Here is a 24,896-nt window from a genome sequence, read left to right as displayed (position 1 = left end):
AGTATACAGAAGTCCCACTAAAAATCTCCACATCATTTTAAACACCCTGAGTAAATTAAGAAAATGTAAAGTTGAATCTGTACATTCATCAAAAATGTGCCAGGGAAAGTTGCACTGTCATGTCATGTCATGGGATGTGGGGGAATTGGGGATTTGTTTCCACTGGAAAACACTAAAAATAGCACATTTCTTCCCTTTAAGACTCTTTGGACACAACGGTCTGTTTCACTATACATTCATCCAAGACGTTGCACAATGAGAAAATATAACTCTTATGTAACAGAAACAAACAGCGAGCTTCATTCACTCTACTGAAAATATAAAAACTCTCGTCTTCTGGCATCGTTTTATACACATTTGTGTGACACGCATCATGTGTCCAGCACCAGTGTCACTGCCTGGGAATGACAACACAGCTGTTGAGCGTTTCACACTCAGGCAAAAAAACATGTTCACCCTGCTCTCAGCAGAGGGCATTCACAATATTTGGTCCATGGCTGTTGTCCTGCTCCAAATACAACAAATAATCCATATTTGTTGTCACAAAGTACATTCTGTTTACCAGCCTGCGACCACAGGTAAATGCACACCAGATAAATGGCTCTTCTTTCTTGCTCTTCTGGGCCGCTGAGTGTTCCACGGCGGCTTAGTTTGACCACAGCCCTTCAGCTTCATAGTCCAGAACAAGTTCTTTACAGTCCTCTCCTCTTCCAATCCTGTAGCTTCAGACAGCCACTCATTTCAATCAAGCAAACCCCTGACATCGGGGCCCACCTCACGCCTGTTTCAGTTTCAGTCCCAGACTTCTCCTTTTAGCCAATCAGGAAAGCCCCAAAGTAGCTCGCCCTCCCGTCCATCTCCATGGCGCTGGCGTTGCTGACAGTGATGAAGAGGCGGTCGGCTGGCTGTAGGAAGGCAGTGCCGGCCTGATGCAGAGAGAAGACGCCAGGCTCCGGGCCCCGGGGCCAGCACGCACTCCGGAATGATTTCATCAGCAAGATGGGGCCTGTGTAGGAACTCATCTGTGGGTCACGCCACAAAAACAACAGGAATACAGCGTTACATTATATTCAAGCACAAAACAGTGATTCGTGAGCATAACATTATATCGATGCCATCTGAAACTAAGACTTGATTAACTGAGATTTTAAGTGTGAGAGTTTTTTTTCCTTGACATAACAGTCATAAAAGCAAACTTCTGTATGACGGGCTTTTAGTTAGTCTAGTTTCGCAGTTAGTTTTAGCAAGTTGAACATTTCTCACCATCGCACACAAAGCTTTTCTTTGACAGAAAAATAACCGCATTTCCACTGAAATGGACCCTCTCTGTCAGTCCTAACTTATCCTTTAATGGCTAAAGAAGCCCAACCTTTTTGTAAATGTACTGCACAAGCTCTGCTCCCTCCTCCTCCCGCGCTTCCCCTTCTGTCTCCTCCGTGGAGTAAAGTCTGAAGTATGTCTGGGCGTAGATGTAGTAGAGGCCTGCTCGGGGCACCAGCAGCTCTCCACCCCTCAGCTCCATGTTCTGCAGGAAGGACAGGCCTCTCTGACCGTCCCACTCTCTGATACGCTCCCCTAAGAACCCTTTGCTGCTTGGCGATCCTGCAACAGCACCAACCACAGAAGAAGCACAAGAAGAAGAAGAAGAAGAAGCACACACACACAGCCACTCACTATGATGCAAGCTCTATGAAACTGCAGGGTGCAGTGTTAAGTGTAAACAGTCACTGTTAACCGAATAAGAAACAAATGTTGAAGACATGTTCAGTCAGTAAATAACACTGACAGATGTGTCCACAGAACGGCAGATGTCAAAATAATCAGCTTCACGTTGCTGCATTTTATCTTATGTCCGCCATGTTTTTTACATTACGTGACGACAACCGCGAGGCAAAAAAAAAAAGGGGGCATTCGAACATGCTCACGGGACTATCCAACATGTGCATGTGAAAGATTTATATTTAACAGTAACTTTCATGTGGCCATGCAAAGCCACAATGTAAAGATTTAGAACTTGACTTTGGCTCCCCACGGTGGTAGTATCCGAACAAAAAAAACAAACACAAAGTAGTGCACGCTGCTAGCTTGCTGCTTGTATTACATACAGGGCAGCATGTGCATTTCCAAAAGCTGGCAAATGCTCATAAAACATTTAGTTTAAGTCTGTTTGTGGCTCTGTTATGTGCTACCCTATTTGTTTGTCTCTGTACATCCGTATACTGCATCTAAAATAATAAGAAGCAAACAAAGCTGATGCAGACTTATGTATTTTCCCAAAATCAAACAACAGGACACCTCAAAAAGGCAGCTGTACACCTGCAGGTCCTGACATACACAGGCATGAGGAGGTAACTGAATCTGAAAGAAGCGTGGGATGCCTTGAAGCTAATTCCTCACCTACGACCCCGGAAAGGAAAGGCTTGTCTGTGCCTGAGCACGGTGACGCACCCCCCAACGCCTCTCTTGCCAATCTCAGTTCTGCTTTCCAGAACTCTGCCATTCCAGCTAAATTAAATGATGCTCACCCTCTGCTGCTGGCAGCTTCATTGATGAGGCAACACCAGTTACATGGGCAGCAACTTTAGGAAGAGGGGCCCCTCGGACCCCAGGGCGTAGAATAGGAAGCACTCCGGTCAGCTTATCTGTGGAAGCCCAAACAGATATAAATCACATGCAGGACATTTTGAGAGGAACAAGCCACACATACGCCCATTGATAGTCAATAATGGTATTGTTCTTACTTCTCATAGCAGTGGATATCTCCCCCTGGAATCTGTCAGCAATCTTCTGATAGAAAAACAGACGGAGGCAAGCAGGAAAGTGTGAGCAAACTGGCCTAAAAGTGATTTATTACGCTCCAAAAAAAGATATATTGCATGAACTAAATCAACAACACAGCATTCGATAATTCCCCAGGGTCTCTCTGAATCATCCTTACAACACCCTGGTCTACAAATATGTCAGCTTTTGGCCTCAGTGTCATCGCAGGATTCCTTTTTATATGAGTCAGTGTTATTTAGTGCTGATGTGGAGTTTTGTCAGTTTTATCAATAGTGCGTTTGAGAGTAGCTGCACGTAATGCTGAAACAAATAAGTCTACTTCTGAAAGTTATGCAACGCCGTGAACATGAGCATTCTTTAAAAAGTACTCTGGATTGTGGCCCCCCTGTGGTTTAGAAATGTTAAAAACGAGAAAAAGGAAACGAAAAAAAAAAAAACAGCCAAAGAATCAATCCCAAGTTATATAAAATAAAGATAAGTTCAAACCTTCTCTATGTGGTGGTGGAGCTGCTGTGTGACCTGCCAACAGGGGTCGTTTTTTCTGTCCTCAGCTGGTTGATCCCCGAACCCCAAGTGCAGCTTTGCGTTTATCAGACACGAGACACTGCTCCGGGAAAAACTCTCCTGCATCTGTCATTGTGCGAAAGAAGGAAAGCAACGTTAACTAACTAAGCTAACTTAGCTCTCCCGTCAACGCTTATATCTGTAAAGTGACAAACCGTCTGTAAAATGTCAGAAATTAGTTGCAAACAGCTGCAAATATTCTTAAAAACAGACCTGTGAAAAAAATTAAGACTTGACAAGAAGGGGGGGGTAAACAAATAATACAGACACGGTTATTTATGCAGCCTGAACACGGCCACAGTTTGTGGCTAACTGCAATATGCACAGAAAACTGGACTATAGTCTTGTTGAGCTTTCGTTGCATCTTTTGAAGATGAGGTGGGACTCATCACACCATTCAGCTCGAAAGAGGAGATTTCTAATAAAAGACTGATCTTAGACGAGCTGTTTTAAAGCAATGGTGTATTCCTAAAGCTAACTAAGTAGTTAATTAATGCCAAAACCCCTAAACCCAACCAAACGTGAAAGGGAATGCAAAAGTAAACAGCGAGTGAAGACTTACAGACACAAGTGGGTTAAAAAAGGAGATAACTCTGAACACTTTAAGAAGACCAACATGGTGATGGCTGATTGTCAATTTCAAAGTTTCAAAGCAGTAGCGTAGAAACCCCCTCGGATATGCTTCATATACAGGTTTACTCAGAACTGATAAGCATAGACTGTAGTATAAAGCTTTTGGTTCCATCTACACACACGCACAAAGAAAGTGACATGACCTACAGGTTGTGTAGCTTATGCTTTGTGACAAACTTGTGGGGACATGTCCAATTGTTGGCTTTCAAAATAGATCCATAAGTAGGCAAAATGTTCCAATTCTTTAAAGTGGTACAATCCACCCTTAATAGTGTAAAGCATGTGTTTTTGTAGTTGTTGATATATGATAACAGAATAATAATAACCAACCCACTCTGACAATTCAACAGCCTGCTACCCTGTAGGTCCACTGAAGTACACTCAGGGGAAACTAATAGGAAATTAACTCTTAATTGATATCAGGTGTGATTGACGAGAGGCGGGCTTTTCACTCCCTCAGCCAATGAGAACTCGGGACCGGTTCCGTCAGCTTTAACAATGGCTTCTCAGAGGCGTTCTCCACTTGTCACGTACGGTGGTCGTTCTGCAGTCTGAAATCTGTTGCTTTGCAACTACTCTCATTTCCTTCCATTGTTTTTCGTTATCGACTCGGCCAACTTTCTCCTTTCTTATTGTCCGGCGTTAGGCAGAAATTCCCCGCAGGACTCTGTGGGACTTCTAACAACCACTGTCACTAGTCTTGATTTTAAAAAATAAAATATAATCTCTGGAATTAATATTTCTGGCTCATTTATTGAAGTGAGTATCGTAATGACGTTCTGCTTGACGTTCTCTCGAAGTTTGGCCAAGTCTCGAAGTTTCTTTTGTTGTTGTTTTTTTTAAAGTGTTGCTGATCGTCTGAGGTAAATAGGTCAGTTGATATTTTTATGTCCCTGCAGAGGCTTTCTTTTAAGCGTGCCACTTGGGGCCCCTCTGCTTTACAAAGTCACCGTGAAATATGTCAAGCCAGCGCATTTGACTTACCAACTCAGAAATGATACGACGCACACCAACAGCGTGTCTTACCGTGTTGAGGACCTTGTTGAAGTATATAAAACTGACGGCAACGGCGATGGTCTGAAGGAGGATTGCTGCGAGTATTATGAGCCCGAGACACTGAACAGAGATAGAAATGGCCATATCACAGCGCGGGGAGACCCTTCAATCCAGAGAGGTAAGGAAAAAAACCCCTTCCAGCAACAAGCAGGGAAAGTTCGACCGAGTTTTGCTGCGTGTCTTGCTGTGAAGCGTGAGGGAGGGAGCAACACAGTGCAGCGGTTTGTAGGTGGAGCAGAGAAGAAGGGCCCCAACCTCCTCAAGATGTCACTGTTATTAGACAGAAACGGCCAGGGAGCAATAATGCTGCTCTTGCAACTTCAGGTTGACTTTAAGTGGTGTCGGAAATTTGGAAACTTTGATAAGAGTTACTTTTTAACCATCTACTTGCACCACACATAAAATCTGAGCCTCTTAACTCTGGGGGGAAAAAAACCAAAAACTGAAGACCAAATTTGATTCCGCAACTTGTCTAATTACAGTGGAATAGAAACAACTCCAATAAAAATACAGCAAATCCATGTCTTGCCTTGTATGCCTAATACTATAAAGATACTTGTCTGCCCAAAATAAAAAAATAGTTTTAAGTAACTCACTTAAACACAATATCCTGGCATTAGTTTCAACATCCAACTTGAATAATTTACTTTGTAGTTTTAACTCTTTGTTCATATTTTGTCTTGGTGTTTAAATGTCAGACAGCACTGAGTTTAAATAGTTATATTACAATATTTAACAAGAATCATGGAAAGCCCAGTGCAAAGACCTAGTGCCACACACCACAGGACACCCCCAGAGATCCTATGTCCGTGCTGATGTCAGAGCAGTTGTGATGCCACGAGTAGCACCTGCACAACATTATGCAGGCGCTTTTATTGTGGTGGCTGATTAAAGTCAACATGGCAGTCAAAATTCAAACACGACGCTGTGCATACATGCCCAGCATCAGGCCAACACTGTAGAAAGTTTGTGCCAGTGCAGGGGAGGGTGGCAGATTATCGGCAGATTATCAGCATTTTACAGCATCTTCTCTTTCCTGCTATTGTGGGTTGATGAGAAAGAACTGCAAGCCAATCAAGGCCAAACAGTTTGCGATTGTTTGGGCTTCAGGGCAGTCCTGTGTGGTGTTCGTCACATGGGAGCCATTCAATCTGTAGAACTAAACTTTGAGAGATTTCTGTGCTTTCCTTCCTTCACCTATAACCCTTGCTCCATTGTCCATCTGAGGAAGTGAGAGTGGAGCTAAAGGAGTTCACAGCTCCTGGATGTTAGTGGCCCACCCAAGGATCAGAACCAGTGTAAAGGGAACATGAAACGCATTCACATCAGCATGCGCGCAGCCTTAATCGTCACACAGCCATTCAAGTGTCATACCGGTCTGGGAAAGTTAGTAGCACCAGACTTCTCTGAAAGCATGGTCATTAAGACATTTAGACGTCCTTTCTTTGGGACCATTACGTTCACTGAAGAGGCCACCCAGTATTAAAACGAATGGAGTGTTTGTAGAGCCTAATCCCGCATTGCATATTTGGTAGACTGCAGTTAATTTCTGTAACAAGTTCTAGAACATCAGCCTCACTGACTCTTAACCTGTTTTCTGTTACTGATTAAGATCTCAAAATGCAGAGGAGGTGTTAAAAAGGCTCTTGTGATCCCTTAAGTGAGTCAATTCCCAGGCTTGTTGGAGACGAGGCAGGGAAAAGGTATGTGATACTTAAAGAGAATCTAGCCTCGGGCATGGAAGATGACACCCTGAGAGACATGTCTGTCTACTGTCCCTGCAGCAAACAAGCATTCAAAAGTACATTTTTATCTCCCCACTTGTTATTTCTTCCTGTCAGCAGAAGTCAGACAGTTTACCTGTGACTGCAGTCAGATATGTCCACATGCAGCAAGCTTGAACAGTTTCATTCCTCTGGCATCTGAAAGCTTAAATGAACGGGTAAAAGTGTTTGGAAATGTGCCCATTCTCTTTCTTGCTTAGAGTTAGATAGGAAGATAGAAAGGTGTTTCTTAGCTTTGCGTAATGATGCGGGAAAACAAATATAGTGGCTCGAGTTTCTACAAAGGCAAGAAGCTGCTTCGTAGCATATCCAAAACACCGAATTTGACATGCGATGTCTCGTATGTTTGGTCGATTTAAAAAATGGAAGCTTGAAAATGACTTTGCTGAATGAAAGATGGCCGTTAAAAGAACCCGATGAAGGGTTTTACTGTGTGAAAAATTGCGACCTGAGAGTATAATTCTGTTTAAAAAAAAAAAAAAAGCATTCATCTTTCCATGAAGGACACAGTCCAGAAAAACTGGTCTTTTTTTTTGTTTTGTTTTGTTTTGTTTTTCCTTTCAAACCCTAAATGTGAAATTAGTTATGACACCCCTGGGAAACGGAAAATCACAGTGAGAGCTGTGTTTTCTCTGGAAACTAAAGCATCTTTTTTTTCCTGAAACAAATGATTTGAATACCCTGAAGACATAAAGGATGTTCCATCCTCCCTCCTCTGCCCTCCACTCCTCTTTCCCCTCCCTAACGGCTTCTCCTCCCTGAGTTCCTCTGAGTATAGTAATGGAATCTCCCTAAATTCCCAACTGAGGACAACAGCTGCTTATTGTCTCATATTTGAAAGAAAAACGAATGCCGAAATATGCAGCACAAGACGCACCGATAATTGCCATCATCTCTCTGTATGTGGACGTAAAGCATAGTAACAAAGCCAAATTATCTACCTATTTATGGAATCTATAGCTTCTTCCAAATGGTCAATACATTTTCATCATGTAGCTTAATTTAGGGATGCAAATGTGAGGAATATCATCAAATTCAGCATTAAAAGTAAAAAAAGAATATATTTGACTTTGTTCTCTCTTTTTTTTACATATCATATGACTAAGACAAGGAAGTTAAGATTAGAAAATATGAAAATCCTCTTGAAAGATTCATTTGAATACACTTTGAACAACCGCTATAATCAAATGAGTTGTGTAAAATAAATAAATAATCTATATTTTCCATGTAAGTGAAAGTCAGCTTTTCTGAAGTGCACAGCTTGAGTAAATATACTTTGCTGCATTCTGCCGCTGGTATAACAGAAGCATAACAGATGTAGCAAATGTGTGTTACTGTAGCAGAAAGCGCCCTTTCCTCTCTGTCCAACAGAGGGCACTGTTGCACTGATTGTCAGTGCTGCAGAAATCTAGTTAACCCCTGAAGCCCAGAGCGAGAAAACAATGGCTTTATTCCTGAAAATGCATGCGAGCTGGTGGGGTTTTAAATGAAAAAATGCGGGATTATCGTTTCACTATTTGTAGCAAAGGTTAAGGCTTCCATATTTGTGATAGTCAAGATAGAAGGAAACAAACATGTTTAACAGACAAAGAGTTTAGTAACTGAATGAAAAGTCAAGTTTTTCTTTATTTGGTTTTGATTGGCTCAAGAGTTCAGTCTTCTTATTTTGATAGAAACAGACATTTTAAATCTGAATCGTGTCATGAAAAATAAGCACATTTAAATGCATTCACTCAAGATTTGTTTTCAAGCACACTGTAGTATTTTTGCCTTCTTACTTATATTTAAGATAAAATCACCAGACTTTTTCTGTTTTTGCAAGGCCTTGAATATGCAACAGTAAGACTGAAAGTAGAAAGGGGAATATGAGCGGCACTGATGAGAAACACAGATTAAAGGCGAGTTTAATCAAGAAAACATGAAAGAGATGCAAAAATACAATTTTTATTATTTTTTTTAGCTCCTTTAAAAGTCTCAAAAGCTGACAGAACAGACTGAGGATGTTTGTGTTCCACATGAAATGTTTAAAAGATGTACAAATTTGATTTGCAGGAAAAGTATCACCATTCAAAAGCCCTGACGACATTTTATGTTATTTTATATCAATCTTGACGTCTGCATGTCTCTAACAGTACTTTCACAAAATTTTCCGGAGCGTTGGCTATCATTGACACACATGCCTCGGGATTGTATTGTGTGTGCTGGCCAAGCAGAGCAGATAGTGGAGAATGGCGTACTAATGCTGCTCAGGCATTTATGGCTTGTCAAAACTCATTTAATCTATTGGACACTAAGGACAAATACAACCCTAACAAAAGTTGTGACGCTGTGTAAAATATAGATAATAACAAAACGCATTGATTTGTGAATCTCAGAAAGCTCTTTTTGTTTTATGTACAATAGCACACGGACAATAGGAAAAATATGAAAATGAGACCTTTCACGATTTTATGAAAAATATTAACTCATTTTGAATTTAATTGCAGCAACACTTCTCAAAACGTTGGGACAGAGCTGTGTTTACCACTGTGTAGCATCCTCTTTAACAACAATCTGGGAACCAAGGAGACCAGTTATTGGACCTTTGGGAAAGGGAAAGTTGTCCCATTCTTGTCTATATAGGATTCCAGCAGCTCAACTGTGCTGGGTCTTTGTTGAATGCTGCATTTCACGATGAGCCAAATGTTTTCAGTTGATGACTGCAAGCGGGTCAGTTCGGCACCCAGACTCTTCAACTGCGAAGCTATGCTCTTGAAACAGAAGCTGCATGTGGTTTAGCATTGTTTTGTTGAAATATACAATTCCCTGCCTTCCTTGTCTGGATGGAAGCACATGCTGCTCTAAAACCTGTACATACACCTTTCAACATTATTGGTGACTTTCCGAATGTGAAAATTTCCAATTCCAGCAGCAATAAAGCACCGACATATCATCAGAGATGGAGGATTTTGAACTGAGTGCTGAAAACAAGCTGCCCTCTGGACTGAAGAAAAGAGGCAGCATCCATGATTTTCAAAAGGATTTCAGTTTGTCTGACCACGTAACAATTTTTTGCTTTGCCTCCATTTTAAATGCGCTTCGGTCCAGAGTAGACGGCAGTGTTTCTGGACCATGATAGATAGAGCTTTAACTTGCTTTTGTAACTGTGTTCACAGACGATCCTCTCTGGAAGTTTTTCTGAGCCCTTGCAGTGATTCCCATGACAGAATCATGTCCTGTTTTAATACAATCTCTGACTGACACCCAATGCCAGTTTGGATTTGTGAGATGTCTCTAATCGTTTAATGATATCATGTGCAGTAGAAGATGGAATATTAAAAGTCTTTGCGCTTGTACATTTAGGAACAATATTTTGAAATTGCTCCCAATTTGTAGGTGCAGTTTTTTTTAAGGGCTGCTGAACCTCTGCCCATCTTTACCTTTAAGAGTCTCTGCTTCTGAAAGGTGCTCTTTCTATACCCAGTGTTGTTGTTGACCTGTTGTAAATGAATCAACTTAGTTGCGACTTCTATTCACTTGCCCAACCCCAACTTTTATTAGACGTTTTGCCACCATCAAATTCAAGATGAGCTAATATTTTTCAGAAAATTGTGAAATGTTTTCTATGTTCTACTGCCAATAAAATATTGCTTTATGAAATTAGCAAATGGTTGCATTCTGTTTTACGTTCCAGCTTTATTTGGAAATGAGTGTGGATACAGTGTAATGTCCTGCGAGTATAAAAAAAATCATTTGAATGGAATAAAAATCAGATGTGATTGTCAAGCACCAGGATGAATATGTTTTGAAAGACATTGCCTTTTCAGATACTAACAGAATGCAAAATATACTGAAATATTTTAAAGGCCTGACTTTGCATTGAACCTTATTCAATATTCTATTTACTCTTGTAACGTATTGCAAAACACACTCGCTGTGTTTAATTTTAAAATAAGCGGCCACAAACAGTTCAAACCACTGCTAACATTGACTTCTGGTAGGTGTTTTTCAGTTAAATGTGAAATCAATAACAGCTCTTAAACTTAATTGTTTGCCGTTTGGATATTAGTTGGTGTTCTAATGTGGTGCCTCTCAGTGTAGTTGGTCACTGTTAACCTATGCTAATGTTGCCTGTTTCTCAATATCAAATCTTGCCGTGTCCGGAGTGTGGAGGCATGTGGAGGCACATGAAGGCCCTGAGCTTAGATGTCGGATTATTTTAAACAAAGAGTCTATTTACAAGCCCTTTAACAAGTTTGTTGCTCAATAAGTGAGGGTCTAGTGCATTTGTAGAAGTGAAACACACACAAGCAGTTTTTCTTCTGCATAAGCTCATGCTAGCTCTTACAAGTTGTTCTGCAGCCAGTTGATGTAACTCCTGACTGCCCGCTTTCCCACATCAAAGTCCACTGGCCAGGCTATGAAGCTGAAACATCCATGGAAGCCGTCCTCATAGTGCTCGCTGGTGACAGAGACCCCTGCGTCCTGTAAGCGCCGAGCGTACATCAGCCCATCATCCCGCAGCACATCATACTCACATGTTAGGATATATGCACGAGGGCATTTAGCAAGCACCTCTGGTCCAGACAACAGCGGCGCAGCCCGAATATCCAGGAACCCCGGCACCTTCTTCAGAATCCCATCCAATCCTGTCTCTACAACCACAGGCTTGTGGTTTTTCTTGAACTTTTGAGGCAGCAGGGTGCTCCAGTCCAGTCGTGACCTCAGCTCTTGGGTTAAAGCCGAGTGCTGTAAGGCACTGTGGTTGTTCGCAATGAGCTGGGGCTGCAGGGAGAGCTCAGCGTCAAGGTACTGCAACCAGAACTGGACCATGACATGCCGCGGTAGGATGGGCATATATTGGTTCTGCAAGTAGGAGGGCGTGTTGAAATCCAGAGCCTGGAGCACCGGGTAGATCAAAGCCTGGACGCTGAATTTTACGGCCATCGCGTCATCTAAGGAAATCTGGGAAAACAAAGAAACAAACAAGACCTTGCATCTCAAATTTCACCCGGTATTGAGATTCTGACACAGATAAGGGAGATGGCTTGTGTGTGTACCTCCTGAGCGACTGCAGCAGCCAGATTTCCTCCGGCGCTGTCTCCTGCCACGGCCACACGTTCAGGATCTATCGCATACTTGGTCAGAACTTCTGGAGATAAGAAGTGTTTGGCAGCAGCAAGGCAGTCTAAATAAGGCACTGGAAAGTGTACCTCTGGATACATCCGATACCTGCACACACAGAGGCCTCGAATGTTAATTTAATGGGAGTCGAGAATGTTTTTGAGCATGCAACTGTCAGCAGTCTTTACATCATTTAAAAGACAACCCATTTCATTTACATATGTAACTTTAGCTATCACAAGGAGCAGTTTCTCAGCATGTGAATCCACATGTTGTATTTAGTAGTGGCTCTAAATGTGGAGAGACACTTACTCCACAGAGACCACGACGGTGTTGAGCTCATCTGAAACCATGTTGTTGATGGTATCATAGGTCCCCTTCTCTGAAGAATTGAGAGAGTGACGCATGAAAGAGGACAAAAAAGAAAAAATGTTTCAGTTATTCCCTTTTTTTTTTTAAATAATTTTTTGTAAGATAAGATGACATGGCCACAGACTCGGCTAGCTGAAAAAAATCACCTCCTCCAGGCAAAATATAAGATAAATAAAAATACTTTTAATCTGCAGGTCATCGAGTGGTTGCATTTATCTGACTTCATTCATAAACCAAATACACATCGAAACAAGCCATTTTTCTAACTGACTGAGAAGTAAAACACAAACGGTTACAAACACTGTTTGAATAATCTCCAAATGAATGTAAATTGTTGTCATTGAATGTCATTGTTATAATTCAATGTCAAATTTTATAGCTTATAACTCACTGCCACTGCCGAGGGCCCAGCCACCTCCGTGGAAAAACATCACGCCTCTCCTCAGATGGCCCTCTCCTCCGGCCGGGGGCTCATAGACTCTCACTGGGACGCCAGCGAAAGTGATGTCGCTCACCTTCACCCCAGGGATGACCCCCCCGCCTGACTCGGAGCTCGGGAGCCCCCTTAATGAACTCTCCAAGACCTCCACTGACTGCCTGACTGATGTGATGTAATGATCAAGGCCCAGCATGGATTTCAAAGAGGCCTGTGAACAGAGAGGAGAAAGAGCATTAAGAAAAAGGAACTTCTATCCCTTTGTCTCTCAGGACACAAATATACCATGCATAAAGTGAAAGGCAAAGAGAAGATAGTTGAAAGGAATTGGGAATGTATTCATCTCTTGGCAGGGGTTTGACATTTTACCCAGTCACATCTGTCGTCCCACACCGAGTGCGTCTGCCCTCTGCTCCTCTAAGACTGTCTCAATACTCTTGCTCACCAAATGTCAGAGGACACAGCTGCTTGGCACAGTGGGGGCTCCCATCAAATCAAACCAGTTTCATAATTCATATCATGTCTTTTAAAGTCACTTTCTTAAGTTGGAAATTCTCCGTGCAATGCCAACATAGAGTCTGCCCTGCAGTCAGTAGATACTGAACTGGATGACCTTTGTACCCACATTACAACCCCCTCTTCATAACACTTGCACACTGGATTCAAGTACACAAAAACAGAACTATGGCGCACTTTGTAGCTCGTTGAAAGCAGCACACACTTAACACTTCAAATGTTAAATTTACACACACAACCTCATTTTGAGTTTGATGTCAGTGATACATCTGTTGTTCTGTTCTCTGTCAAGATGATCCCACACTGCTTCAATAATGTTGAGGTCCCGGCTCTGGGGGGGATTCATCACAACATAAGACCTGCTACCACTGATTTTCAGTTTGATTTTCACGTCATTTCTTATAGCTCAGCCTTTTGTCCCTGTGTCCCTTCCTTAAGAATGGCTTCTTGAACTCCACCCGTCCATGGAGATCATTTCTGATGAGGCTTCAGCCCACAGTAGATGGATCAACGGAAGGTCCAGATGCATCTCTCAGGTCCTGTGTGAGGTCCTTGCTGGATTTTTAATCCCATACTTAATGACATCACTTTCAGATCAAGTTCATATGCTATAGATAGTTTTTTTCTTTTTTAGGCCTGCTATTTATTTTTTTTAAATCCACTTGTCCAGTTTCCTCAGTTTTTTTTAAGGACACACTGCACACCAAGCTGAGATGTGCCAAGGTTTCAGCTAACAACTCTTTGGGAAATCACCCTTTTGCTGCAAATATACTATTTTATGTTTGTCAAACGGTGGTTTCTTAAGCATCTTTTCATAGATGCAACTACAAAACAGTAAGCTAATTCCTTGTCTTTGTAACAGGCTGCAAGTAACAAAAAGTCCAAAGATACAATTTCAAGTTGGTTCTTCACATTAATGTGTGCACACAGCCTTTTTAATGCATGACTTATTCAGAGGTTAATGTTCACAAACAAAAAGAAAAAAAAATAAGAAAAAGTGGTCAGGAAAAGAGGGGTGGCTTTTCTTTCTTGGCATAGTAAAGCAATAAATAGTGTTCAATCATCTGTTTTGTCCGTTTTTAATGTTGTGCCAGCTGAGGGCCTTCAGATAAATGGAAGAAAAGACACTGAATGCGGGTCTGAAGATTACTAAAATGACTTGTATTTGAGAAATTAATTAAATAATCTGAAGTTGATCTATTTTTCACTGCAGTCTTTCACATACTGGGGATCCTTCGTTAATCTTTACTTCTGAAAGCATCAGCCTTCATGCCTTTTACAAACTCATCTCATTTAAAGATTAAAGTTCACAGTTTTCTAACCAGCATTCTCCAGTTTCAACGATCAAATAGATATAACGCAACATTGAAAGTATTACGGTTTAAGAGCATAGGGGGTATTCATTTGCAGTGTGACTTTCAAAATGTAGAACAAAGGTGAGGTGGAGGAGTTCATTGTCCAAACAGCTCCCCAGACTAAAAGTGACAGTTTTACCATTTCAAAATCACAGTTACCACAGAGGCTCTTTCACAAAGTTTTGACTTCTCACCTAAATACTAAAGCACATTTGATGCTACAGTTATAAAAAGCCTTCATATTCTACCAAAGAGACGCATTGTGGACTACACACAGGTTTAAACACAAAAAGGTCACATTCGAGTATATGTCACGTATTTCTGTGTCATCAATGTCAGTGTTGTGCACAATATAGTGTCTCTCGGTTTTTTTTTAAATGCAGTGCATGCAGATAACATTAACTATCAGGCCGTGTTAAAACCGGTGTCATTCATCTACATAGCCACATTCTTAAAGTAAAAGCCAAGACTTTGTGCTAAATAATGACAGTCATCCATCTCCACTGAATGCAGTTCACTTGCAACCTTAAAGGTGCCACAAAACAAAATACACCCCATCTCTTACCAGGTGCATGGCTGACCTGAACCCTGCATCCAACACCATCAACTTCCAGGGCTGCTGGATGGCATCAGGCAGTGGCAGGTAAATGTAATAAGCGACCGCTGCGGTTAACAACACAGTGACAACGAGTGGCTTCAGCCCCATCTTCTTGTGTCTGTCACGTTCAGCGTCTCCAGTGACTCGCGGATGATTGTGATCCGGAAAACAACAGCCGACACGTTCTTATTTGACGGAATGGGCTGGAGTAGGCACTTGTTAGAGAGTGTGATGAATGAAACACTTCCGCTGAAAATATTATAAACGTAAGACTTTACTTTGGAGTAAATTAGTCGGGTGCGGGATTGTGATCGTGGGCCCTTGCAGTGGAGATAAATTAATTTTTTTCTAATTTAGAAAAACAGATTTGTCATCTAATTCAACGCTTTCAAAAGCATTTGTATTTTACTCAAATTTTGACCGAGTTGCGGCTTTTAATTTGCAAGCGCAAATGGAAAGTGAGGTGGTTTCTGGGAATTTGAGTTTGTTTCTACCATCATTAGCCGCGGGCTAAGCTTTAACAAGCAGGGGTGACCACTAAGGGGCAACATAGAGCTGCAGTGCAGACGCCAGCCAGAACTGATTCGATGATTTAGATTTAGGACCAATGAAACCAACGAAAATATTATTTCAGCTTGATGTATAACGTCATACGTAATGGTGTACAGCCAGGCATTGAAGTGTTACAAATTCAAATGAGAACTTTGTAAAGGCAATGATTTATTTTCATGCAAAATGTATAGATAAGTCATGGTTTCAGTTTAAAGGTTGTGAAATAATTTATTCACTTATCACATTTTTTTAAAGCACCTTATTGTGTGAGTGGAACTATTATGATATACTAGTATACTATTACTATACTACTATAGTAATCCTGAAGGCTTTAGTGATGCCTATCCCAAGTATCTATTAGTTGTAGGCAATAAAATATGCATAATTGCTACTCATATCCTTCGAATCCCACTAATATCACTGGTCAGACTTTCCATGTTTTCTGAATAATGTTTTTTGTGCCATGCAGGGATTTTGTCAATGAACTTTTACATGGTCACTGAAATGGTTTCATACAGGAAGCATGGATTCCACTGGAAAAGAAAGAGAGTCATGCTATCAAGGTCTCCAGACAGAATTCAAATAGAGAATGTTGCCGTGACACGGTATGCATTATAACCCACTAAACACATTGTGACACCCCTTGGCTGATGTTCAAGATTGGTCTAAATCTGGGTCACAGTCCCAGAAAGGCACAGTACAGTAAGCAGTGGCAGAGTTGACAGAGTCACCTGTCTTGTTCTCTCTGTCTATGTGCTATTAATCTCCCTGTTTCCTCCCATGGTTTAACTTTTAAATGGAGACAGGCTGTCCCTGGTGGCCTTGTGTGAGAATATAGACAAATGTCAGACTTGGTCAGGATCTGACCCTTAAACTGAGCTGGTTTTCCAAAACACAGTAGCTGCAGCACCAGACCATGTCAGATTAGCCTCTGAGAGAATCAGAGCTGACCACAGTTGTCTTTAAACGATATGGAAAAGTGGCAGTAGAAGGGCATACAGATGAATTATTCATCTTTTTTTTTTAAATCGTTAAAGGAGGCAAAAAAAGGATATATTTAGCCTCCCCGAAGCACACATATTAACCTGTCATCATGCAGGAGATTAGAAATGACAGATAGTGGTTTTATTCATTCAGTCTCTTCTCATTCTGTCTACTTTTCTCAGCAGGACGCCTCTCTGATGTTTCACATTCATATTTTTTGTTCCATAATTGTGCAGATTTTTGGGGAACAGTTTGCAGCACGCTGAAGTCATCCATTACCAGCAGAGAGTGGATTACTCTGCAGAAGTTTTTTTTTTTTTTCAAGGCCAGCAACCGCATCTACAATTACTTGTGACGCGCAAAACTGCAGGCTTTTTGCAGTCATTTTTTAAATGTCCTGCAGAGGATCAGTGTTTCACACTCAAAAGATACCACAGATAACAGACTTGATGACTTTACATGAGTCCATCTGAATGACAGTGTCAGCAGGAAGCTTAAATTTTGAATACGATATGGATGCTTTCGTGTGTGTGTCTATGTGTGTGAGAAGAAAAAGAAGAAGTGTGCATTAAAGTTCCCCCTCCTTCTCTTCTGTGTGTTGAACTGGCGTCTCCCAGCAGTCTGTGGTATGGAGGGCAGAGACAGGGCCCCTCTCTCATGTCGCTGGCTGGAATTACACTTATCGTCATTTAACTTGACTGAACACATGAGGCAGAAATGGAGGTTTTCCATTTCAGGCAGCCCTGTCTCATTGCTCTGCCTCTGCCCTGACACTGACTTCAGTCAGAGAATTACTGCAGCCCCTTGAACCAACTGCTCTGCAGCTGGTATTCTGATTTGAAAGGTTTTGCAGTTAAGAAAAGAAACCAGGATCGGCAGACTGATGCAAATAAAAATTAGAAAATACAAGCCAACCAAAATATCTTTCAACAGAGACTCTCCTGTAAAGATCATTTATGTGAACTTGATGCTGCCAAAGTGAGATGAAATCACATATGAAATCAGAAATGGCACAACATCTCTGCTGAGTAAGTTCTTCTGGGATGCAGACAGTCGTTTTGTGTATCTTTAACCACAGCAAGATGGATGATTGCATTTAGGATTTTGGTGTTTCTCCAATTGTGTGCATCACCAAAGTGTTGAGAAGACAGAGAACAGATGCATCGCTAACATGATATAAGTGATGAATGTTTTCACATCAACAAAATGCAGCAGATTATGATGATCATTTTGTTGGGAATTTTCCTTCAGATCCAGCTAGATAACACACCAAAGAAGACGGCATTCTGTTCATCTGCTTCAGTTTTAAGGCCCCACTCAATCACTTTGTCTGTCCCACAGTGGTAATTTAAATCATCTTCGGTGGGGGAAAAGAAGGACAATTTTGATATTCAGCAGAAACGGTACATTTTTTTTAAAGACTCTTTACTACTTTGATGATTCTGCAAGTTAAACTATTAAATATGGCCGACTCAGCACTGTTGTGACATATTGAGCCACTCTTTCTGTGAAGGGGGGGTGATGTATCAATAGGATAAAAGAAAAAAAAACAGCATGATATGATAGTTCCTGTAAATGTGGAGTAAACCATCCGTCACCACTTTTGTAAACGAGAAGTGAATCTAATTCTAAAAAAAAGGAGGCAACAACTCCTCATTTCTTATTAAGAAGCAACATGGGAAGGATTTACTAAGGTCAGTCAGGCAGAATCATCTACAGCCTGATGATCTGATTAAACAATCATTATATTGTTCTTTTTCTATTTCAATCATGAAGAAGTTGGGTATTTAAAGAGATTCCACTGAGGTCTTGCTGTGCTTTGCTCATCATTTTTTAGTTTATTGTTTTTTTATCGAGGCTTGTGAGGAGTAGTTGAGGCAAGTAGCAGCACCTCTCTGACCAGGCTTCAGCAGGCACATAATGTGCCAGTTTCTTGGCCACAGACAGTATGAATACCCACAAAGCAAAGTCAGAGGATATACTCTGGAAGGAAACATATATTAGAAATACTATGACAATAATCCTGTTTTATCTGTCTGTGTTTGAAACATGAAAGGGCTTATTTTTCTCATCATTTTCATTTAAGTGGTCGTTCCTCACATATTATGTAAGGATATAATGACTGCATGCAAACCAACACACAGTGACAATGACATAATGTGGAATCCAGGAATGTCATGAACAGAAGGCCAGTCTGTGCTTGCTATGCTTCAGCTTCAACTCGGATACTATTTTTGAAATGACAAACCTGTTGCTCTTTTGTGGAGTGCAAAGCAAGGTGTCATGTACACAGCACAGTGAATAATGTGCAATGACTTCATCGTCTTTTTCTGCTCCGTAACGACACATGATTTGACTCTGAGTTTCCAGCTAAAAGCAGCATTTGCAAGCGAGGAGGACCTTTGATTTTGTTCTGCTACGCGAGTTTTATACACAAAATAAAGCTTTCTTAAAATGTATCTGACAGATGTCATCACTCTTGCTACAGAGGATGAATTTCCTCTTTACGTCAGCAAAGATGAACAAATCCTGGAGTTACGAATTCTGCTTGATGCATTTAAGATATTATAATGTAAAAGTACTAAATAAGTGGGCTTTCAATCACTGTACACATACGCACACACAGTTTGTTACAAAGAAATCTTTTTTTTCCCCTCGAGTATTCCGCTTAGTCCTAGCTTAGTCATAGTGCCTCAGCCACAAACAGTAACATGAGATTTACCAAATCTTACATACTACCACACATGGCCAGGGGCAAGGAGGAGCTCTGACTAATGATAATTCAAGAATAAGTTAAAACCTTGGTTTTACTGTAAAAGAGAGAATGAGCGCTGATCTGGTATCTGCCAGGAAGACATTAAGGAGTGATTTAGCTGTAGAGGTGGGAAAAGATTTCACATGCTCTTTATTATGAGTTTCACTCTTTTTCCACTCTGTTAACTGTAAGACTCCTCCCTCCTCCTTATAACTAAATCTTTCCATCACCAGCTCATATCTTGTTCCTGTCAGGCTGAGGTTTTCCATTGGTCCCCTGGGGATCCTGAAGAAGACGGATGGTGTGGTCCGCTGTGGTCCAGCAGCAGAAAATACATCAGTCTATGCACCCCACGGTTTGGAAAAGGCATCAAGCTGGCAGCTGGCCTGGGCTGAGAGGCGTCAAAGGTCAAGTGTCACACTGATGTGGACAACCGCATGCCTCAGCCCTGACCTTTAACCTGGACGTTCAGGTTAAAGGACAGTCCTGCACTGTTCCTTTGAGGAGAGATGCAGGCATTTCACCAAACAAGCATACACAGCCTCTGACTGACTCCTTGATGGACTCTGTTGCAAATACAAACAGCCACATTAAAGGCTATATAGCAGAGCTCACAATAACGCAGCATCTGACATTAAACACACATTAGAAATAATGCAGATTAGCATGCACACACTCTTGACCTCCCACTTCCTCCCCGGCATTCTCAGCCGACGCCCCAGCCCACTCCCATGAGGCTCTCTCTGGTCTAAATGCGATCCTGATGTTCTGTTAACCAAATCCCCACCCCCACTCCCTGCCCCACGTCCCCTTCAGCCAGAACCCAGGCTGTTAAATGCGGATATTGCACTCCTCCACTCATCCTCAGCTGCTGCACAGCGACATTGACAAGAGGCAGCTGTTGTGGTGGCAAAAGGGTGAGAGTGATGCAGTCTGCAGCAACCAGAGAGGATACTCAGATACTCTGACATACGGTGGGAGTCACCTCCAGAATGCACATCCACTTACAAATTACATGAGTGATAACCTTTTTATCAGCGCTTCAATCTGTGTTTGAGGCCTGTGGGACTTCTTTTCACAAATCAACATGCAAGGATGAGAACATTTGGACACGCAGCTGCAATGGCAGACCTTGACATGTCGAAAAGCTGCAGAACGTCTGAACACATGCTTAACAGCCTGAAGAAGACAGGAAAAGAGTGTACTGTCGTAGAGAAGGGAGCTCGTTTGGACAGCTGGTATTGCGTTACATTGTAATAAAACTCTTCCCCTTTTTTCGAACACATCCCTGTGGAGAGAAAAAGTCAAACTCACAAAGAAATAGAGATGCAGAGTTTGACAAACACACTGAAAGCTCACACTCAAAGACGCAAACGCTGGCAAGGCTGACCTTGTAAAAATGCATATGCACTCAAGGGTTTTATTAACTTTGGTTTAGTAACAAGCTCACTTCTGTCTGCCAGACTGAGCCTGAAAAGTGTGAGGGTTTGAAGTGTGTGTGACTCTGTTGTCCCTGCTTCTATATGTGATGCTGCATTTCTGGCATCTGTTGCTTTCAGCAAAAGCTCAGGTCCAGGTGTCTAATGCCCAAAGCAAGTTCTCATGTCCAGCACGTATGCGTGCATGCAGTTTGTCTATGTTGGTGTATGAGGTGGTGAGTGACACACTCTGTTTCATTTTGTTGGGATGTGTCAGCACCTTTACTGCCTTCTCTTTCATCCTTACACCCCCTCCCCTCAGTCTTTCTTCTTTTTTTTTTTTTTTTAGCTTTGTACTGCAGCTCTGACAGGTAGGGTCAGGTCTTTTTTTCTTTTTTTTTTGTGAATATTAGATGTTTTTCTATTCATCAGGCTAAAACCACCATTCTTCTCTTTGGATAACCCTTACAAAAGCTGAACAGAGCTTACAGTAACTTTTTGTGAAACAAAGCCAGCTTCCATGATCTCATTGGTCTCATGTAGCAATGCTAACACTTACATGCGTGGAAATCAACACACTTAAATGTGTCTTATGAAGAAAAGGGGATCAAAATGCTCAGTTCATACACAATAAAGAAAACAGATTTTGTAATGGGTATCTCATCTTTATATGGTACAATGTACTTTATTATACCCTTAGAGAAATATTTCATGGATTTATGTTGCTGTATTTAACATACATTTTACACATAAAGTATGTGTGTAGACACCATTGTATTGGACGTCTGAAAACAAATTTCCATTCTGACAAAGTCCCTTTTGGAGATGAAGGGCTCTATGATTCATGCTATAACCTTACTGTTTAACATATATCAAGGCACACATAAACTTGCGCAAAATTTATGAAATTATTGGAATGGATCAACACACTGAATGTAATTTACTATTCCCTACTCAGCAGAATAGTTCTTAAAACCAATCTGGCCATATTTTGAAATGATATGCCAACCCCAGTGAAACAATGTCATTGAAAAGTCACTTAAATGCTTTTATCAATTTGTTTTATTAAGTTATTGGGTTTAGGAAACAAAAACACTTGTGTTAGGTTCAGGATAAATACCATCAGAAAAACCACAATAGTATTTTTTTCCAGATGTTCGCCTTTAATGGACAGTTAGAATGGAGAGAGTGAGAGAGAGAAGGAAGAAATGTAAAAGCAAGAGAATGATATGCAGTGGGGGTCCAAAACCAGTTGGGAATTGTTTGGGGATTTTCAGTATGAAAGCATTTTGCTACTGTGATTACGCTAACCACCTAGCTATCTGTTTTGCTCTGATTTTAATGGAGTTTTGTAGTGTTGTAACCAAAGCTCGGGGTGGGACCTTTTACCACAAAGACTATGGAAGAGAAGCCAGTTGCTTCCTGTGGTGCTGACATCTAATTTGAACACAATAGCAAATAATAACAATATCCTTGTTTAGGTAACTAAAGTCCTGCTTAAATTTGGGCGTTAAAAAAACACAGCCTAGCTTATTATCTTTATTCATTTGTAAAATGTTATTCAATTGTCTTTTTTTTAGGGCACAAAAAAAGTTAAATCGGTTCGCAGTCTATTTGATTCCTCTAAATTTCGGTTGGTGATGATGCATGATGGCTGTTTATGCTTCATAGAGGAGTATAGAATATGGTGGTCAGGGTGGTGGATGGGGTTTGTGGTCAATCATAGATATTTATTCCATTTTTTATTTTGATAAACATAAACATGGTTTATTTGTTGCTTAGTCATGCATCGACACCCTTTCCCCGTTTCGCCGATGTCTCATCGTGTCTCTGACTGGTTGGCTTCCTGTAAAACTCTGGCCATCTCCTCCTCTAATTGACTGCAAGTATTTATTTTTACCCTGTGAGCAGAACAAGGTACTTTCACACACAGAAATAGACGCACACACGCACACGCACTAAGTGGTCCTACTTGTCATGTGATGTGAACCTTGTGATAGTTGATGTTGTTATAGGAGACACATTCCAGTAGGATTTAGAGGGGGATCTTAGGTGTGAGTGTGTGTCTGTGTAAAGAACATCGCAGACCATCCATCAACATGACGCGCTCTCATTCATCGGCACTGTAACTTCACACCATCTGCAACACAACCACAGACTTCTTAACATTTCAGCTACTTTTCCACCTCTTGGGTCATCTGCTAAAACCGTGGCATCAACAATCAAGTGGAGCCTGCGGCCCTTCTAACACTGATAGAGGGCAACGGCATGCATGCGGAACGCAGGGCACACATGTGGAGTCAGGGAGGGGTCAATCCTCGAGTATTTCTGTCACTTCCAATCATCACAACATGGAGGAATTTTAAAAAATAGTCTGTAGGGAGCGTCCTCAACATAAAGGCTCTACAAACGTTACTGTCACCCTTATGTCTAACTAATTTTTTTTTATAAAAAGCCTATTATCTGTATATATAAACCCAACAGCATCATATTCTGCAGTCAATGTTGAACTTGACTACATGGTCTCCATAGAAACGCAATTTATCAAACTCATTCTTTAGTGTAATTATAGCTGCTGCCTGATGTGAACAATATATTTCTAGTTATGATTTACTGGTTATTAAAAGGCCTAAAGCCTGAATCTAACTTAAACTAAGGCTGTTATTAGATTGTTATATCCTTCAGTGATGACTATTTGCACTGCAGGCTGCAAGTTTCCCCCCAATTATTCCTGCCATAGACATCTAAAAGCTACTCATTAGAGCCCAGGCCCTGTAATAATAATAAGATGTTCGTCTCTGATTTGGCGGTAAACCGTCTACACTGCACGTGGAGCTAGTTAACAGAGTCTCATTGGACTTTTTTTTATTGTTAATGAAAGAAGAAAAGGGGGTCTTTTAGGCCTCGGTGCCCTCTGAGAAAACCATTTGTCCTGCGTATCATGACACATGTCATTTGATTCACTGTGCTGTATGTAACCACAATTAGTTACAAAAGAAAAATCTAATAAAAGTAATTACAGCTGTACAGACCTAATGATATGTGACTTTCTAGATCAGATTTTCTGACTCTGTGATATTTCCTGGTTGAAATGTTATGCGTCTCCACTTTTACACATTATTTGATTCAGACAAGATTAAGTGGATTTGAAAAGTATTGCTTGATTTGCTTGATTTCTTTCCCCATGAAACTTTAGCCTGCCTAATGTTTTATCTAATTTATGATGGCACGCAATCAATCCCTTGGGTCTCATAAAGTGGCGTATGAATATCAAGCCCAGGCATTTCACATGTTATTAGTGGCCTTGAACAATTTTTTTCCATCATTTCATGCCATGCAGGCTGGATAAGCAACAACCTGCCTCGACCTTTACTCAAAGTGACCACATCATCGAGTTAAATGTCCTGCAGAAATGACATGCAATAATGTGCATTATGAAGACTGACATCATGTCACATTCTAGAAATTGATGTGTGATGAGCTAACAAAATATTATTCCTCATTTAAAATAATGATAAGCAATTATTTCATTTCGCAGGCTTGAATATCTCTGATGGCAACGTACATTTGTTTACTTGCTCTTCAAATTGAAATAACTCAACTATAGTTGGGTTTTGGATTGTTATTTGGACAAAACAAACAATATGAAAATCTAACTTTAGACTTCAGATTCTAATTATGTTTTTGTTGAATACTTTCCGCAGGTTCATAATTCAGACTTAAATGAGTTTATCTGGAGACTGATCATGATAATACAATCCTAATTTACATTTCTACGTGTGGGCTCATGTGTTTTCATAAAGATTGGTGCTTTATAGCAAACAAACATACAGCAAAGGATCAGGCTAAGGAAAACTACTTGCAGAATGACATTTGGGTGAGTAAAGTTAGACCAAATGGAATATAATGCAAATTGCTTGCTAATGAAATCACTGTAAATGACCTTTAGAGTGATTAAAACATTTGTGGCAGCCTGCTGTGAAATAGAA

At 40.9% G+C, this 24,896-nt stretch overlaps 2 protein-coding genes across 4 annotated transcripts; both read right to left on the bottom strand.

The window, feature by feature from the left end:
• Positions 1-3: 3 nt before the first annotated feature.
• LOC140270580 (tumor necrosis factor ligand superfamily member 10-like) lies at positions 4-5,312 on the bottom strand. 3 transcript variants are annotated; one of them, XM_072365771.1, is made up of 6 exons: positions 4,963-5,312; positions 3,268-3,411; positions 2,742-2,784; positions 2,526-2,642; positions 1,370-1,602; positions 4-1,022 (listed from the first exon to the last, which is right to left on the bottom strand). In XM_072365771.1, exons 1-6 carry the CDS (start codon positions 5,116-5,118, stop codon positions 813-815), a joined length of 903 nt encoding a protein of 300 aa, XP_072221872.1. In that variant the 5' UTR covers positions 5,119-5,312; the 3' UTR covers positions 4-812. The 3 variants fall into 3 exon arrangements, with proteins under 3 accessions (XP_072221872.1, XP_072221871.1, XP_072221873.1); XM_072365770.1 differs by having other exon boundaries at positions 2,742-2,787; positions 4,963-5,311; XM_072365772.1 differs by having other exon boundaries at positions 2,742-2,787; positions 5,005-5,310.
• Positions 5,313-8,437: 3,125 nt separating this feature from the next.
• nceh1a (neutral cholesterol ester hydrolase 1a) lies at positions 8,438-15,423 on the bottom strand. Its single transcript, XM_072365463.1, has 5 exons — positions 15,166-15,423; positions 12,685-12,940; positions 12,234-12,303; positions 11,858-12,029; positions 8,438-11,762 (listed from the first exon to the last, which is right to left on the bottom strand). The coding sequence occupies exons 1-5, from the start codon at positions 15,304-15,306 to the stop codon at positions 11,142-11,144; spliced, it is 1,260 nt and encodes a 419-aa protein (XP_072221564.1). The 5' UTR covers positions 15,307-15,423; the 3' UTR covers positions 8,438-11,141.
• Positions 15,424-24,896: the final 9,473 nt, after the last annotated feature.

This window comes from Leuresthes tenuis, unplaced genomic scaffold, assembly GCF_036924035.1.
Source record: "Leuresthes tenuis unplaced genomic scaffold, fLeuTen1.0.hap1 SCAF_15, whole genome shotgun sequence".
NCBI classification, from domain to species: domain Eukaryota; kingdom Metazoa; phylum Chordata; class Actinopteri; order Atheriniformes; family Atherinopsidae; genus Leuresthes; species Leuresthes tenuis.
This window is presented reverse-complemented; position numbering and strand designations above follow the sequence as displayed.

Excerpts from the sequence above, each read along its gene's own strand:
- LOC140270580 (XM_072365770.1), bottom strand. The coding sequence starts at position 5,118 with ATGGCCATTTCTATCTCTGTTCAGTGTCTCGGGCTCATAATACTCGCA. Across the intron at positions 2,643-2,741 it reads GATATCCACTGCTATGAGAA|ATAAGCTGACCGGAGTGCTT; the intron begins GTAAGAACAATA and ends GGGCTTCCACAG. Across the intron at positions 1,023-1,369 it reads TGCAGTACATTTACAAAAAG|ATGAGTTCCTACACAGGCCC; the intron begins GTTGGGCTTCTT and ends CGTGACCCACAG.
- nceh1a (XM_072365463.1), bottom strand. The coding sequence starts at position 15,306 with ATGGGGCTGAAGCCACTCGTTGTCACTGTGTTGTTAACCGCAGCGGTC. Across the intron at positions 12,304-12,684 it reads CTGGGCCCTCGGCAGTGGCA|AGAAGGGGACCTATGATACC; the intron begins GTGAGTTATAAG and ends TCAATTCTTCAG. Across the intron at positions 11,763-11,857 it reads CTGCTGCAGTCGCTCAGGAG|ATTTCCTTAGATGACGCGAT; the intron begins GTACACACACAA and ends TTGTTTTCCCAG.